Here is a 15,942-nt window from a genome sequence, read left to right as displayed (position 1 = left end):
GTGAGTACTTACAATTGTTGTTTTTATTGAGTCTTACTTGACTTTTTCATTGCATCAAAAATGCTTTTGATGCTTTTAAGCATCGTAGCTTTTGAGCATAGTGACCACATTCATCACGCAGTTTACTGTACTACACACAATTGTCAGGATGTACTACCTGCACCTCTGTGTAAGTACAGTATTTTCTTAATGGATTTTTTTTTTTCAGTTCCAACTACCATCCTGCATGTTAAAGGGTCGGACATTTTGGCAGAGCAGGCTGTCAAATCAGCCTTCGGTATGAAGTTTCGTAGATGCCAAATTGTCCTACGCCATCGAAACTTCATACATTTTGCAATTCAATCTGTTGCACTCCGTACCCGTCCGTCCTCCGTCAATCCATCTTTTTTTCCAATCCGAACCAATCTGTAATTGTCTGACGGTCAGTCCATCGTGCTATTTTAACTGTGCTTACATCAGTTAATGTCAAAAGTCCGCCGGTCCGTCAATCCGGAAGAAAAAAAAGGTCCAACAGATGAAAAATCCATTTCATCCATTTTCTGAACCGATTTGATTAAAATAGTAAATGGAGTGCACTATGTACATCATAATGTGTTGCCTTGCTGCTCCAACAGCTTTACACTCACAACATTTGACATTTCACATAGCCGACACTAATTTGACAATTTATTGAGCAGTTAACTGGGACCCTGCTGCCACTTTAACTCTTAAAAGTTAAACCTTAACCAGAATCCCATGTCACATTGTTCCCAAATGTACAATCCTGGTGGATTAAAATGCTTTCTAATCCTTGTGAAAACCGAAATAAAGTAGCCATTACAATAAATCCGTTTTTTCTTCCTTGAATTTGTCTTTGTCTTCTCCTGTCTTTAAGCGGTTGGTTAACAACCTTTGGTGCATTACTGCCACCTTCTGAAAAATGGCTGCAAAATACCGTTTGACAACCTCCTAACCTATTCTTTCAAAAAAATAAAAATAAAAATAAAAATGTAAACTTTAACTTGCAAGAACTTCTCTGCAAAACTGTCTCTTTATTCAAAGCTACTTTAATACCACTAGAGCATAATTAGTTCTTACCCTACAGCCAGCCCAACTCATGATTCTCTCTTTCGTGCATACCCCCACCTGTATACTGTACATATACAGTCAATGCAGTCTACTCCGTGAAGCATGCCTTCAAAACAACACAGGCGGTTCGCGTTTCCGTTCCTCCTCGGCAAAACGAGTGTCCGTCAATGATGGACTGAGGTCCGTCGGGACTTAGCCAGGTTAGTGATGATTACAAAGACGGACGAAAATCAACTTCCGTCTGCCTATTTTTTAAAGTTTCCCATTTATCGTCTAACATCAGTAAAATGGGCATCCGTCAGTGACGGAATGCTCACCTTTGCACATGGCACATGCAAACAATCATTCACTCTCATACCTATTAAGGGTGTAATGGTACACGTGGGTGTATTAATACATTTCGGTATGGCATGTTCGGTTATGTCCACTTGGGTTCGGTTCGGTCCACTTATTAGCGCGAGTTTACGCACGGGCGCTATTGACTGTTGCATGCGGGAGAGGAGGGCGGCGGCACTAAAGAGGAGCCAGGACGCCAGAAGCCGTGATAAATCATAAATGCAAGGATAAATGGCATTATAATTGCATGCGCAAACATGCCAGAGCTCGAAGGCGCCCCGTACACTACGGTCTCCTGTTTGGGAACATTCTAACTTTCCTGTTAAAAATCGCCGATTGGGAAAGGTCTGTGTATAAGTAAAAAAGTTGTGTGCCGACATTGCTGCATTGGCTATGCTGTAGCTAGCACGTCTAACATAATAGCACTCAAAACGACATCATCCGACTTTGAATGTTTCTTAGACGAGGAAGCAAGCAGTATTTTTAGCCAAAAACAAAGTACAACAGCTCTGTTCTTTGTTCTCCGCTACGTCTCTCGCTAGCCGTACGATGCATTCATGAACCTCGGAGACATCACAAAACACAAATCCGACCACAACACAGATAACCCAATTCATTACAATATGCTGTTGAACATTCAAAGACTTTAAAGTTACTGTATTTCATTATAAAAAGAGTTTTAATACAGTTAGCAATAATTGTAACTGTTATTGTGTGTATTTTTTTCACAAAAAGTGTATATGTACTTTAATGACAACTTGGCTTTAACTTGAATACTTAGGTGTGTCGTAGGCTGTTGCTGCTGAGTGTTTAAAGATTTCATCCATCCATCCATCCATCCATCCATCCATTATCGATACCGCTTATCCTCACAAGGGTCGCGGGGCGTGTTGAAGCCTATCCCAGCTGTCTTCGGGCAGTAGGCGGGGGACACCCTGAATTGGTTGCCAGCCAATTGCAGGGCACACAGAGACAAACATCCGCACTCACAATCACACCTAGGGGCAATTTAGACAGTCCAATCACCTTACCATGCATGTTTATGGAATGTGGGAGGAAACCGGAGTACCCGGAGAAAACCCACGAAGGCACGGGTAGAACATGCAAACTCCACACAGGGAGGCCGGGGCCGGGATCGAACCCAAGACCTCTGAACTGTGAGGTGGACGTGCTAACCGGTCGACCACCGTGAACAATCTTCTTAAAGATTTCAGTGTCTTAATAATTTACAAAATTAAGAGACCTTTATTGTTAGTGTTTTTCTATTCTGGTGTAATTTCTTAGAATGCCACCTGAATGGTTCGCTTTTATTATTTTTTTTCCTAAAAAAACATGTACCATTTACTTGTCATCTTTTCAAAATAAACATTTTTTAAAAAATCTGCTTTTTTATACCGAAAACATACCGAACTGAAGTTTCCAAGAAATTGAACTGAACCCTAATACCTATGGACAATATAGAGTCTTCAATTAGCGTAACAGGCAAAGCAAGGGGACAACATGCTAACCCCACACTCCATTTTCAATAGTTGGAGCATTTCCCAGAATACAAGGGCAGGAGGCGAGCACACTCTAGACTGGTCAGCAGCCAATCATAAGACGCATATAGACAAACAAATCATTTACACTCCCATTCAGCCCATAGGCAATTTAAAAACCTTCACTTAACCTAACGTTCATGTGTTTGGAATGTAGGAGGAAGCGCAAGCAAGCACGGTAAGAACATGCATACTCCACACAGAACTGAGATTTGAAGCCAGAACCGCTCGATGTTGAGTCATATGTGCCAACCACGAGAAACAATTCCTCACACTCAATTTGGATTCCATGTGGGAGAAAGTCAGAGAACCCACTCGAGCACAAAGAGAACATGCAAACTCCACAAATGAACCACATTCTGGATACGGCACTTTAATATTGGACCCAGTCCCACACATCCAGCCAGGTTTACCTCTGATTTTATTATCTTGCCACAATGACATGATACTACAGTACAAGGCATGCACACCGATAATGTTCATGTGGTTAAAAGGAATACAGTGGATTGTTAAAAGCGTTACTCTGTTGTAAAGCTTTTACTGTCACAGTGCCATTCATCGTTTGCTCTTTCCCTCCCAGGATCCAAAGCCAACAACCAAGTGGGGACCACGTTTGCAGTGACTAAACCGTCGCGTTTCACTGTTTTCTCTTTAGATGATACGCACAATACTAGACAACAGGTTTCTTTTTATGTACAGACATTCAAATACTTGGTATGGCAATGGGGCAGCTCACATTACATTCACAGTCCGCTCATTGTTTGCATGAGTTTCAGTAAGGAACATCAAAGATTAACATACACGACAGGAAGCAGACTGAAGAAACATTTTTTTTTTTCCCAAACAAGTAACTGATATCAAAAGCATAATTGATGCATCTTGCTAGTTTTGCTATTGTTATTTAAATGTATGTGTTTGTACATGAGCAATAGAAAAGACTTCATCCTTAGTGTGTATTGCCATAAAGTTAAACCAAAGTACAGTATATGGCATTTCTCCCTTAAGTCCGTAATTGACATCCCACTTTCAATCACACGTATGATAACTTAGCCTATTTCAATCCATAATTTTCAACACAAACATCTCGGCTTTAACCGGCAGTCATTACCGTGACCTGCAACTAATGTTGTTGCCATACGTCTGTGTCTCACTTAACTGCACATTTCAGTAAACTATTTACACCAAATTTCCTGACATCACCAGTTGTCACGTTTTTAACAAAAGTATTCATATGGGCAATAAATAAACAGATGAACATGACGCTATACAAGAAATACACTGTGTTCCAAATGATTATGCAAATGTTTCTCCGATTTTTTAAAAGTAGTCCATGCAAATGGCACTCAGCATAATTATGAAGTCCACTGTTAGATAATTGGACGTTTTTGAATTAACCTCCCATTGATAAGTTTTTTCATAAATGAAAATATAGTTCGTGTTAAAGTGCACTTCTCCAAATTATTATTATGCAGTGCAGTGTTTCAAAAAAATCAAATCAAATAAAAAAAATAAAATAGTCATTTGTTGAATTTGTAGCATTAGGGGGTTGGATTTGCTGAAATCAAAAGCCATTTCAGTTACAAACTTGATCTTAACAGGTCAAGTTACATTTTAACATAAGACCTCTTATTTAATAGCAGCTTTGTAATTCTTGCATCCATTGGACTTGTGAGTTTTTGGACAGCTCCTTGAATTTCTTTCCAGGATGTCAGTATAGCCTCCCAGAGCTGCTTTTTGGAATGTGAACTGCCTCCTACCCTCATAGACCTTTTGCTTAAGGATGTTCTCAACCGGGTAGATTGTCAGGGGAAGATAGGGGCCACATACAAGATTCTTCCTTTCATTCCCATAGCAGCCCATGACGCAGAGAAATTTCTTGCGGCACAAGATGGTGCATTATCATGCATACATTAAGATGACGTTGTTGCGAAAAGTTCTGTTCTTAATTTTGTCAAATCAAAGAAAGTACTCAGTCAGAAACTCCACATACTTTTCAGAGATTATTTTCACACCTTCAGGGCCCCGACAGTGGCCAATCAGATCTCTTGCCATGATTCCAGCTCAAAACATGATTCCGTTACCTCCCTGCTGATGTTGCAGCCTTGTTGCGACATCCATCAACCATATACTGGTCCATCCATCCTGACCATCCAAGGGTTGCACAGCACTCATCAGTGAAAAATCTCATGATACAAGGAATACCTCTACATCATTGGCAGCTGTGGGCAGCATGAAAGGAGAGAATGTTGTGTGTGGCTCCCATCTTCCCCCTGTTCAGAACCTTTGGATCATCCTCAAGCAAAATATCTCAAATATACCGTACTATAATAATAATATAAATAAATAAAATATGAGGGATCTTAAAAACTCAAGTTCAATGAATGCAAAGCTTGCAAAGTTGCTGTGAAACAGGAGGCTCTATGTTAAATTGTAACTTGACCTATTTTTGGTTGAAATGGCTTTTGATTTCAGCAAATAAAACCCTCTAATGCTCTAATGCTGACATTCCAACAAATGACTATTTTCAGTTCCTTACTGTATAAAATGTCTTGAAACACTGCTGTGCATAATCATTTCTAATTGTGAATTTCAATAAAAGCTCCCTTTTTACTAAAAAAAAAAAAAAATTTATTCATCCAAATTAATCTGTAACAGTTGATGACTTGAAAATGATGCTGCGTTCTATTTGAATACATCTATAAAAATCAGAGAAAAACATAATTTGCATAATAATTTGGAATACGGTGTGTAGTCAAATATATTGCACTCTGCGCGTGAATATAAAACCAAATGTGAGGCCTTCACTCAGTACATGTAAGTCGTTCCATCTCATTGTAGGGACACAAGAGCACAGACCAATAAATAAACAAACAAACAAACAAAAAACATTCACACAGTTTGTTCAGCTCTTCAAAGGGGAACCAAATAAATAAAACGGCTGTCGCAAGTGTCATCCAAACAATGAATACAGGATGGGGAAAAGAATCGACCTGCGAGTTTGTACAATACTAGATTTCATAGACAAGCAACTGACAGTCTGTTCATCACTTTATAAGTACATTGGCGTCTCCTGGCCTGTGAGGAGTCGGAACATGGCCGCAGGCATAGTCTTCATGTGAATCTAAAAGTCAAACAACAAAGAAAAAGAAAAAATCAGCCATGTAATGCGTGCCCGTGCGCACGCGTGTGTGTGCGTGCAGTGTCACCTCTCCGACAGAGTTTGAGAGAGCCTGGACGATCTTCTCATGTGCTGTGGCCACAACACTCTGCCCATTGATCTCGATGATCCTGTGGCCCACTCGGACCCCCCCTCGCTCTGCGATGCCCCCCCGCATTAGACTGCAAATCTAAAGTCAGAGCAACACAAAGGAAAAAGATCCTCATATTATAGTAGCGCATTCAACGTCTGAAGCCACCTGGGAAGGTGTTTCCGGGCTAGGAAAGGGTTAGTTTATACTGAGCTGATCTTTCCAAAGATTATGTGATTTATTGAATATATAATATATTGAATATACCTTTATATACATATAAATCTGAAACATGTAAAAGAAAGCGAAAACAAAGGAAAACTGTGGCTGACACCTACAATGCCGTTCTGCACACTGAATCCCAGCTGGTACTTGAGGTCAGGTCTCTTGATGAGGACAGTAGTAACAGGAGGGCAGCTGACTATGTTCATTTTCACCTGAACCTGATTCTTTAAGCCCTTTAACACACACACACACAGACAAACAAACACACAGTCAAATGTTTAGAAAAACAGACACTCAGTTGAATTTTTGTGGGTCAGTGTTTTATCCGCGTACCTTGATGATTCCCTGACAGGTGGCGAGTGGCAGCCCTACAAGGCTGGTGTTGTTGATGGACATGATCTGGTCTCCGATGCTGAGCTTGCCCGAGCGTGCCGCAGGACCGCCATTCATCATGTTGGCTAAGATGACAGTGGGCAGGATGGAACCCCAGCCGGACTCCACAATCACCACTCCGAGGATCTCACCTTTGCTCTTCTCCAGCTGCAGCTGTGGATGGAAGCAGAGGAGAGGTCCGTTTTTATTATCCATGGACTCGACAGTAAACAACGTGCCTGAAGACAAAGTCCTGCTGGGACATTAGACCATATACTCATACTCATCTTTATTCTTGCCCCTTTTTTCAAACAAAAATCAACGACACTAATTAGGCTCTAAAAAGTGGCAGCTCATCATTTAAGACTCTACACCGCAATCCGACGGCCGTCGGAAAGTCGGTACACGCCGTCTCTTTGCCGTGTTGGGGGCGTGTTCGGCCAATTCAACATGTGGTCGAGCGGTCGAGACAAATGATCACGGTGATTGGCTGTTAGCTAGCGAAATCAGCGCACTGGACAAGAACAGGAATTGACGAGAGTGGACAAACAATGAAAATTGAAGCGATTCCTCAAGAACTAATTAATCAACTTCGCTCATTTTTCACATCTCTACGTATTTAATGGGTGGTGTGTGAAGACGAATTAATCACTCAAATTCAAGAAAGACCGCTGTTATTCAACATCACGTCAAAGGCTACACCGATCGAGTGACGAAATGCAAACTATGGGAAGCTATGAAGACTCAACTGGTTATACCAAGCAGGATTTATTTTTATACTCGTATGGAGGGGTTTTACTTCTCAAGAATGCACAGAAGGTCGAGAGTAGTTGGCTTTTGCAGTGTGTTCTTGCGTCATTTTCCGGTCCGACGTGCCGACTTCTAGGCCGACGCGACAGTTGGCCACGACATCGGATTGGTGTGTAGAGGCCTTTAGGGGGCACTTGGATGCTGTCTTACCAAGCGTGGCGGACACCACCCTACTTTGCTTGAAGTAAAAAGATAAATAGATAAAAAATATTGCCCCTCCGAGAGCCGTCACCTAACCGCGGTGGAGGGGTTTGTGTGTCTCAATGATCCTAGGAGCTATGTCGTCAGGCCTTTTATGCCCCTGGTAGGGTCACCCGTGGCACACAGATCCTAAATGAGGATCCTCTTTAGAGATAGGGTGAGAAACTTGGCCATCTTACTCAAAGCTTATTCACCTCTTTGCAGTTTTCAGAGTTGGAAAAGTGGATGAGGTCATCGTTGTACATCTCCTGTGTGTTGATGATGTCACTGTACTCCTTTTGACTCAGGTCCTCAGGGTTGATTCCATTGGCTCTCAGGAACTCTTGATAAGCTACGCTGAAAGCTTGGCCGATGGACTGGGCGATGAGCTGAGCCTGTGTACAACAATGCAATAAAACAAAACAAAACAACGTATCAAAGGCCACCCTGTAGAACCAGTGATGGAGAGACAGTCACGCAGGTGCATGCATGTTGAAAGAAGTTAGTCATTGTGGTGGCATCCCAAGCAGAAAGAAGTTCCCTAAGAACATGTACAACATAATTTGAACAGACAACTTGACATCAATATATTGTACTATGAACCTGTTTTCCCCATGCATATAACCATGAACATGGAGACAAAGCAGAAACAAAATGTGTGAGATACTGGATAAGGGACTGTATGCTTCCGCTATGACACTCCGCTGACCTTTAATTCCCATCAACTAGATGAGACAGCCTTTCAATGACTGGCACAGATGCTGAGTTGCGGGCTGCACTGTGGAACATTGCTCAAGTTGCCAGGTCGTGCTCAATCAGAAGCAAGACGTGCTACAGCTCTGGCTTTAAGCAGAACACTGCCTGTCCAATTTGCATGATTTAGGTCCAATATAGATTTCAAATAACTATTTATTTCCTTCAGGGTGAAAAGAATGGACAAAACTACATTCAAAATAGTAAAGGAAAATATTGATCATTATGGTCTCATTATAAAACGCAATATTACACTCAACCTGACCGACACACATGCATAGCCAACTGTTACACTAATAAAATAATGGATTAAGTATGGAATGATTGGTCATGTCTGGAGAGTGATCCACTAGGATGATGTCATAGAAAGGCTACTGTTGACCTTTTTACCAGCTAGTATGTTGTTGCCACATTTGAATGTCACTTAATAGATACAGTATTCTTATTTTGTTTATTTTAAAATTGCCACTTTGAAAAAGCTTCCACATTATTGACTCTGGTATAGCTCTCTAATGTAGGTGAGTAACGGTATGTGGCGCCACTAGGGCAATGACCAACATAGTTTAAGACACTTACGTCCTCAGACTCAAAAACATGGCAAATCATCTTGTACTGCTTCTTGGCCTCAGGCGCCCCAGGTGTGGTTTCAATGCAATCTTGGGAAGCTGTACGTGACATTCGACGTCTTGCCATTAGTACCACGATGTTTCCAATATCAGCAATGTAGGATATGGTGCGCAGTGCATTGTCCATCATTGTTTCCTATAGACCCAGCAACAAAACAATAAAAAGGATATTATCATACGTATTGAAAATGTATCAAATGCACAGGATAAAAACTTTACATAACACGCACGGTAATTTTTTTTTTTTTAGAAAATAATGTATATAATATGTATACACATAAAATCAATGGTGGTTTGATAGGTGTTCATGTTGATAAACTGTTGCACAGTACTAAAACTGTTTTCTCAGTTTTCACAGACTTTCATCATGAGGGCTTTAATTTTTTAAAACCTCCACATATTTCTATCATTCAATTTTGGGACGGAATGTAAAGGCGGAAGCTCTTTAAAAAGACGAGGACAGACGGGGTCAAAGGAAGATATTTTTTATGGATAAGGACGGAGGGATAAGGGTACTCAGGTCGCAAACGGAGGACGGACCGGCAAAAAAGGGTGAAGTGCCCAACTTTGCAAACACACACATCCGCCTTCATTTTGTTCTGCTAAAAACAAAGAAAACTGCAATACACTGCACATAAGATCATTTATCATTAAAAAGGAAAAAATAATCTGCCTTATAAAACGAAATGAGCTATCAGAAAAAGGAAAAACAATCCAATTGTGACTGAGTGCATAAAGGAATAAATATTCATATACTAGAGCTGCAACCAGATAGCTGGCACAGTACATGTTGACTCATCCTGCAAGCACAGATGTTTGTGAAGCATTTTGGGTATTATGAAGTCTGCCCTAATCCTCTGTCACGTCATAAAATCTGCAGTGGGATTTCAGAAGCTACAACGCAACCACTTAGTCTTCGCTTGTTTGAGAGAACACAACGTTCCTTCTTGAAGTAAAATGAAGCACTTGGAGAAACGTGCTCACCTGTGAGTCTGCATTGAGGACCTTGATCCTCTGAGTGGAGATGAATAGATCAACTTCAGTGAGGGTTTGAGCGTCTCCATCTTGGCTCTGGAGGAAATAAAAAATGCAAACACGGTCACGTTTCACCATTTGTCCAAGAGCTAATTTAGCTGTGCGTCATTCATTCGGAACTGCCTATGTGATGCCTGTGTCACATTTTAGACAATCTTAATGAAACACAGCAATGACTATTGACTATTAAGTCACCTGAAGCATTTGATGAAGTCACAGGGCTGCAAATAGTGTTGGAAAAAAACACACACACAAATGCAACATGCATTCAACATGTGCTATGATTTTACTTATAATTAGGTTAAATTATGAAATCATTTGTCATTTAACCTGTTGTTGTTGATAGACAGCTGTGTCATTTTTTACTGGCTCAGATAAAAACTATAAACCAAAACCTTAAAATCATACCTACCACATGTAAATGTAAAACATGTGCAATTAGGCAATGAATGCATTTATTCATCTATTTTCATTTACATTTCTTTGAATTTCAATACAACAACCAAAGAAAAAATGTCAGTGATTGAATAATTATTTTTGAAGCATGCATACTGTGTTTGACTTAAACAGAAAACAAATATTTGATTAAATCAGAAATGACCACAGAAAACATACATGGTATTGATGGAAAGGCACTACAGACCCCCCAGACCTCCCCACCCCATAAAAAAAAAGAAAAGAAAAAAGGTGGGAGAAAATGCAAGATGTTTTCTTTTTGCTGCATCTATTACACACCGCTTTTTTCTTGATTTTGGCAGCCTTCTGTACCCTCTGGCAGGCGGGTGGCCAGGTAGGAGTTTGGACGAGACAAGATCAGCAGATATGGGAGCACAAAAACGGGGGGAGGGGGAAATAAAAGAGGTAAATGAAGGGTAAGACAGCAAAGCCCCAAACCAAAAAATAGCAGTGCTATTGCCTTTCTCTGAAAAGTTGGGTGCGTGTGTGTGCTTGACTGCGTGTGTGCGCGTGTTAAGTGTGTGTGTGTGTCTGTGGAGGTAGCATAAGCACAGCGATTTCGGTTATCAGTTATGAATTAAAACCGCAATTACCAATTGCAATAATTGTCTATGAACACAGTATTTAAAACAACATGCAAACAAAAATTAATTGTAAATCAGAATCGGAATTCAGTAGTAAAAAAAAAAAAATCTACGTTAAAGGTTGGATTGTTTCATTATTAGTTAGTTGTGTCACCTCCAAACATGAAATAAAACATCCACGAAATAACCATCAACCACACAAAGAGAGGGGAGCACATCAAGCCCCGAACGAGGATTTCGATGTGATGCTTCAATCTTGGTTGGGTCACCATCTTTGGAATTAAAGTGATCAGTGAACAGTTTTAGTTTTTATGACTGTAGCTGATTTTGTACTTGGTTTACAGACAGCACTCGTCTGACTACATTTGACAGGAATAGGGCCTGAATTTAACATTTGTTATAGTTGCACCCCTCGTTAAGAATCTTAATGATGCCCTAAATGTTCCTTTCGCCATCTACCAATAACCCAAATACCATGTGAAAGTGGATTTTTGCCCAGGGTTCAACTGTCACATCTGTCACAAGAAAGCCTTTCTTGCATTTGTTTGGGTTTTTGGGGGGTTGTTTACCATGATTTACTCTTTCCACGGCTTCTCTGCTTTGGGGAAGCTCAGTAGGGAGGAGACAGACAGCAGGAAGGAGTGAGTGAGGATAAAGCCACATAAATATTACATCAAACGGTAAGTACCATGCAGAAAAAAAGCTGCATAAATAACCTACAAAGGCTTTGGTACAATTTACACTTGATTTATTTCTTTAAGCTCAGTGTGGCACACATACACACGCTTGATTTGAAAATCCTTTTCAACTCGTATTCAATTGAATGCACTACAAAGAAAAGATATTTCATATTTAAACTGATATATTTTATTTTATTTTGGAAAAAAAGAATTTGATATCTGCAACACACTCCAGAAATACTGGGACAGGATCATGTTTACCACTGTGTTACATCACCTTTCCCAGAGCTGGGCATTCCACCTATGTGATGGACCTGTCCGTCTATACACCAATGATGGAACCTTAAAAAATTGCATTGATTAAACATAGTCGGAAGCCCATTTTTCCATCTATGTCATCGTCTACAGTCTATTTTCACAGTGAAGCTATAGGCGAATACTATTTGTTCCGGCAGGACAAAAAGGCCGATAAATGGATGGGGGACCCCGGCTGCAGGTAGAGGGCGATAAACACACTGGGAAATTTTTGTAAAATGCCCAGCTCTGACCTTTCCCTTTAACACCACTTAAAAAGCATTCAGGAACTGAGCACACTAATTGTGGAAACTTTTTAGGTGGAAGGAATTCTTTCCTATTCTTGATTGATGTACAACTTCAATTGCTCAACAGTTCCTAAAAAAAAAATCTTGCTTGGATGCCAGTTGTTGTTCCAAAACTTGTATGTACGTTTCTGCATTCATGGTGCCTTCCCGAATGGGCAAGCACTGACACAATGACGTAGCATCACACCCAAATGTCCATCACAGATGCTAGCTTTGCGCTGATAACAATCCGGATGGTGCTTATTCCCTTTGACACAGAGGGCACGACGTCCATTATTTTGGAAAACAAGTTGAAATATGGACTCGTCAGACCACAGCACACTTTTCCACCTTGCATCAGTCCATCTCATGAGCTTGTACCCAGAAAAGTCAGCAGCCTTTGTTGATATATGCCTTTCGCTTTGCGTGGTAGAGTTGTAACTCACATATATAGGTGTAGCGACAAACTGTGTTAACTGACATTGCTTTTCTGAAGTGTTCCTGTGCCCACGTGGCAACAACCTTTACACAAAGATGACAGTTTTCAATGCAGTGCCATCTGAGGAATCAAAGGTCACGGCCATTCAATGTTGGTTTTCGCTTACTCGCACAGATTTCTCCAGAGATTTCTCTGAATCTTGTCATAATATTATGGACTGTGGATCATGACATCCCTACGTCCCTTGCAATTGTACATTGCGAAATGTTCTGAAAACAAAGTACTATTTACTCACACGGTGTCACAAAGTGGTGAACCTCTCTTAGCTTGTGAATAACGGAGCCTTTTCTGAGATGCTCCTTTTATACCCGATAGGGATAGATAAAAGGTCTGCGGATACATTTAAGTAGCCAGTGGTTATCACCACCTCATTCTGGATTTGATGAGGGTACATGCGTATGTTGTCTTTTGCCACACGTACTGGCTTGGCTAAGAGCATTGAAAATGCTCTGGTCACGCAGAGATCGCGGCATCTCTTTCTGCTCATTGTGTCCATTGATTGGCGGTGAATGAAGTCAGCTGTGCTCAGGCCCACAGTGGCCTTTTTAAAATATGCCATCTTGTGAGTGGCTGCTAATTTACCAATAGTCGGACTAACCCACTTCCGTGCAGATGAACGCTGCTCATTGCGCCTGAAGTGTGTCAGTCATGAAAGCACAACCCAAAGTATGGTATCTCTATTAGGTCAGTAATCATCACCTCAATGGCGGCGAATAAGATGCACTTCTGATAAGTATTGTTCTCATGAAGGGATTACGAGGGAAGGCGGAGAAGTAATGCTTATTGCTAAAATAACCTAAGATTGACACGTAACCGTTTAACACTGGAATTGAGTGCTTGGGTGATGGAGTACACTTTTGTGAACTCAAAGTGGAGAGAATCCAACTTTGAACAGCAACATAGCAGGCAAATGAATAAGTGTCTCGACTCTCGAGAGAAAATCGTACTGGCTATACGGAACCTGAAACCGAAAATGAATTAAATTCTGTTACTGCGTATGTCAGCCAGGAAGAGTGGTCTATATGCTTAAAAGATATTAATATGGTATAAAACATTTATCATAATCAGTAATGCTTATTGGTTTGTTGTTACAATAGAGTCCTGAGTTTTGATTTTGACTTCTGGACAATAAATGTTGTCAAAATTACATTAGAGTAGATCTTATATATATATATATATATATATATATATATATATATATATATATATATATATATATATATATATATATATATATATTTAAATGAATTTAGCTTTCCTAAAAGACCATTCTACTCAGAAGTAGAAGTTTAAACTGAAATTTGTATTCGTGTTTGAAAGTGCCCCACTGAAAATGTTTCTACACAAGAAAATACAGTTTGCGCCTATACATAAATGTGAATTTATATAAATTATACCAAAAAAGAAAAACAATTGTCGTATTTTTATTTGCTTATTATATTTTTATTTAATGGTTGTATTATCATTGTTTAATAAAGGCCTTGCTTCAGGTCCCTGAGATTAACCTGCAAAAAAATAGCTCCTAAAAATGAGAAAGTTGCTCCTCAAATGAAGTCACTGCTTTGCAAAACTGCTCCACAAAGACAAAAAAAAATCAACCCTTGAACTTTAAGGACATTATAAAGCTTCTCTGTCATTTTGTTTTTTGACTCCTACTGGACTAAACACTCACATTTCAGATTCATAAGTGACATTCATTCAACTTAGAAGTAGATGATGTCACAGATTGTTATTCAATATTCATGAATGTCATACTAATTATTACTAGAGAGAGAAGCACACTTTCAAAATAAGGAAAGACTTATTTTGCAGGCCAGCAACGAAAATGGAATTTGTATGTGTCAATCACAGTCACGTGTTATACAAAATAACTTTTTAGATTGACTTAATATTTAAACACCATTTTTATTATTTTATTATGTGAATGATTGGCAACCAATCCAGGGTGTAGTCTGCCTATCGGGCTGGGCAATAATTCAAATATCAACACATATCGCGATAGACACCTCATCAATATCAAGAGAAATTGCACTCAATATAATATCAATATTTCTATTTCAAAAAATCAGGGAGCAAACCCCGACCATGTCATTCTGCGTTCTGTAGGCAGAGCCTACATATGACTAATGTTCAATTTGTATGTATGTTCACCACACATCTAATGTAGCACATTTAGGCCGTATATATTTGTCTATGCTTTTGTGGGGAAAAAAAAACACACACACACACACACAAGACGTGACAATGCCGCCCATCATTGTAGAACAAGCTTAACAAAATAGATGCATGCCATATTGTACAGCGCATGGAAAATGTACAGAGTTATAACTGTCCAAATCATTGCTCGAATGGAAGCAGTTTTCTGTGAGCTTGCCTACTTTTTTTCTATATAGTGCAACAAAAAAGCCCTGTTTACTGGTACAAAGAAAGTAGTACTATTACGTCCCTTGGTCGAATTACAGCAGTCATTTAGCTAATCTGTCCATGTAAACCAAACTGTGTAATTGTATAAATAATTGTTCTGCGATGAAAACATGTCTGATTGGCACCATCTAACTGAAGCATATCAAACCTTAAAATGACCACACCTTAAAAGTTTGTCATTCACCGTTGGACCAATAAACGATATTTTATATACGTTGTATTCTGGTCTTTTAGTACCTTGACCCTGCTGACTGCCTCCTGCGCTTGCATCATGCGGATATTCTTGGAAGGGTTCCTCTCGGACAGTAGTTGAGTGGAGCCCAGGTAGTTAGCTGCAAAGATGATTCCATCAATCAGATCTTCTGGCTCGCAGGGTCCTGGGACTACGCCAGGGAGAAAGGAGGAGTGTTAATATGAAGCCAACAGGAGGAGCTGACAGAGTTTGGTGCGGGTATGGTGAAACCGCGGTGACAGAACAATAACAGATTGTGTGAGCAATGAGATGGCCACTGGCCGGGAGCTGATGG

The 15,942-nt window shown here is 40.1% G+C and overlaps 1 protein-coding gene across 2 annotated transcripts in view; it reads right to left on the bottom strand.

The window, feature by feature from the left end:
- Window positions 1–3,346: 3,346 nt before the first annotated feature.
- The window catches only part of apba2b (amyloid beta (A4) precursor protein-binding, family A, member 2b), a 56,441-nt gene continuing 43,845 nt past the window's right edge, over window positions 3,347–15,942 (bottom strand). Inside the window, exons 6-14 of one of the 2 annotated variants that reach the window (XM_086025841.1) lie at window positions 15,653–15,798; window positions 10,927–10,962; window positions 10,141–10,227; window positions 9,107–9,292; window positions 7,993–8,172; window positions 6,749–6,961; window positions 6,529–6,648; window positions 6,149–6,289; window positions 3,347–6,063 (exon numbers count right to left, since the gene is read on the bottom strand). In XM_086025841.1, coding sequence (XP_085881967.1) covers window positions 5,992–6,063; window positions 6,149–6,289; window positions 6,529–6,648; window positions 6,749–6,961; window positions 7,993–8,172; window positions 9,107–9,292; window positions 10,141–10,227; window positions 10,927–10,962; window positions 15,653–15,798 — 1,181 coding nt within the window. In that variant the 3' untranslated portion in view covers window positions 3,347–5,991. The remainder of the gene's footprint in view (window positions 6,064–6,148; window positions 6,290–6,528; window positions 6,649–6,748; window positions 6,962–7,992; window positions 8,173–9,106; window positions 9,293–10,140; window positions 10,228–10,926; window positions 10,963–15,652; window positions 15,799–15,942) is intronic. The other variant, XM_086025842.1, reaches the window with a different exon arrangement.

This window comes from Filicampus tigris, chromosome 3 (assembly GCF_054856515.1).
Source record: "Filicampus tigris isolate MCC_2025a chromosome 3, RoL_Ftig_1.0, whole genome shotgun sequence".
NCBI lineage: Eukaryota > Metazoa > Chordata > Actinopteri > Syngnathiformes > Syngnathidae > Filicampus > Filicampus tigris.
The sequence above is the reverse complement of the archived record's forward strand: the minus strand, read 5'-3'. Positions and strand labels throughout refer to the sequence as shown.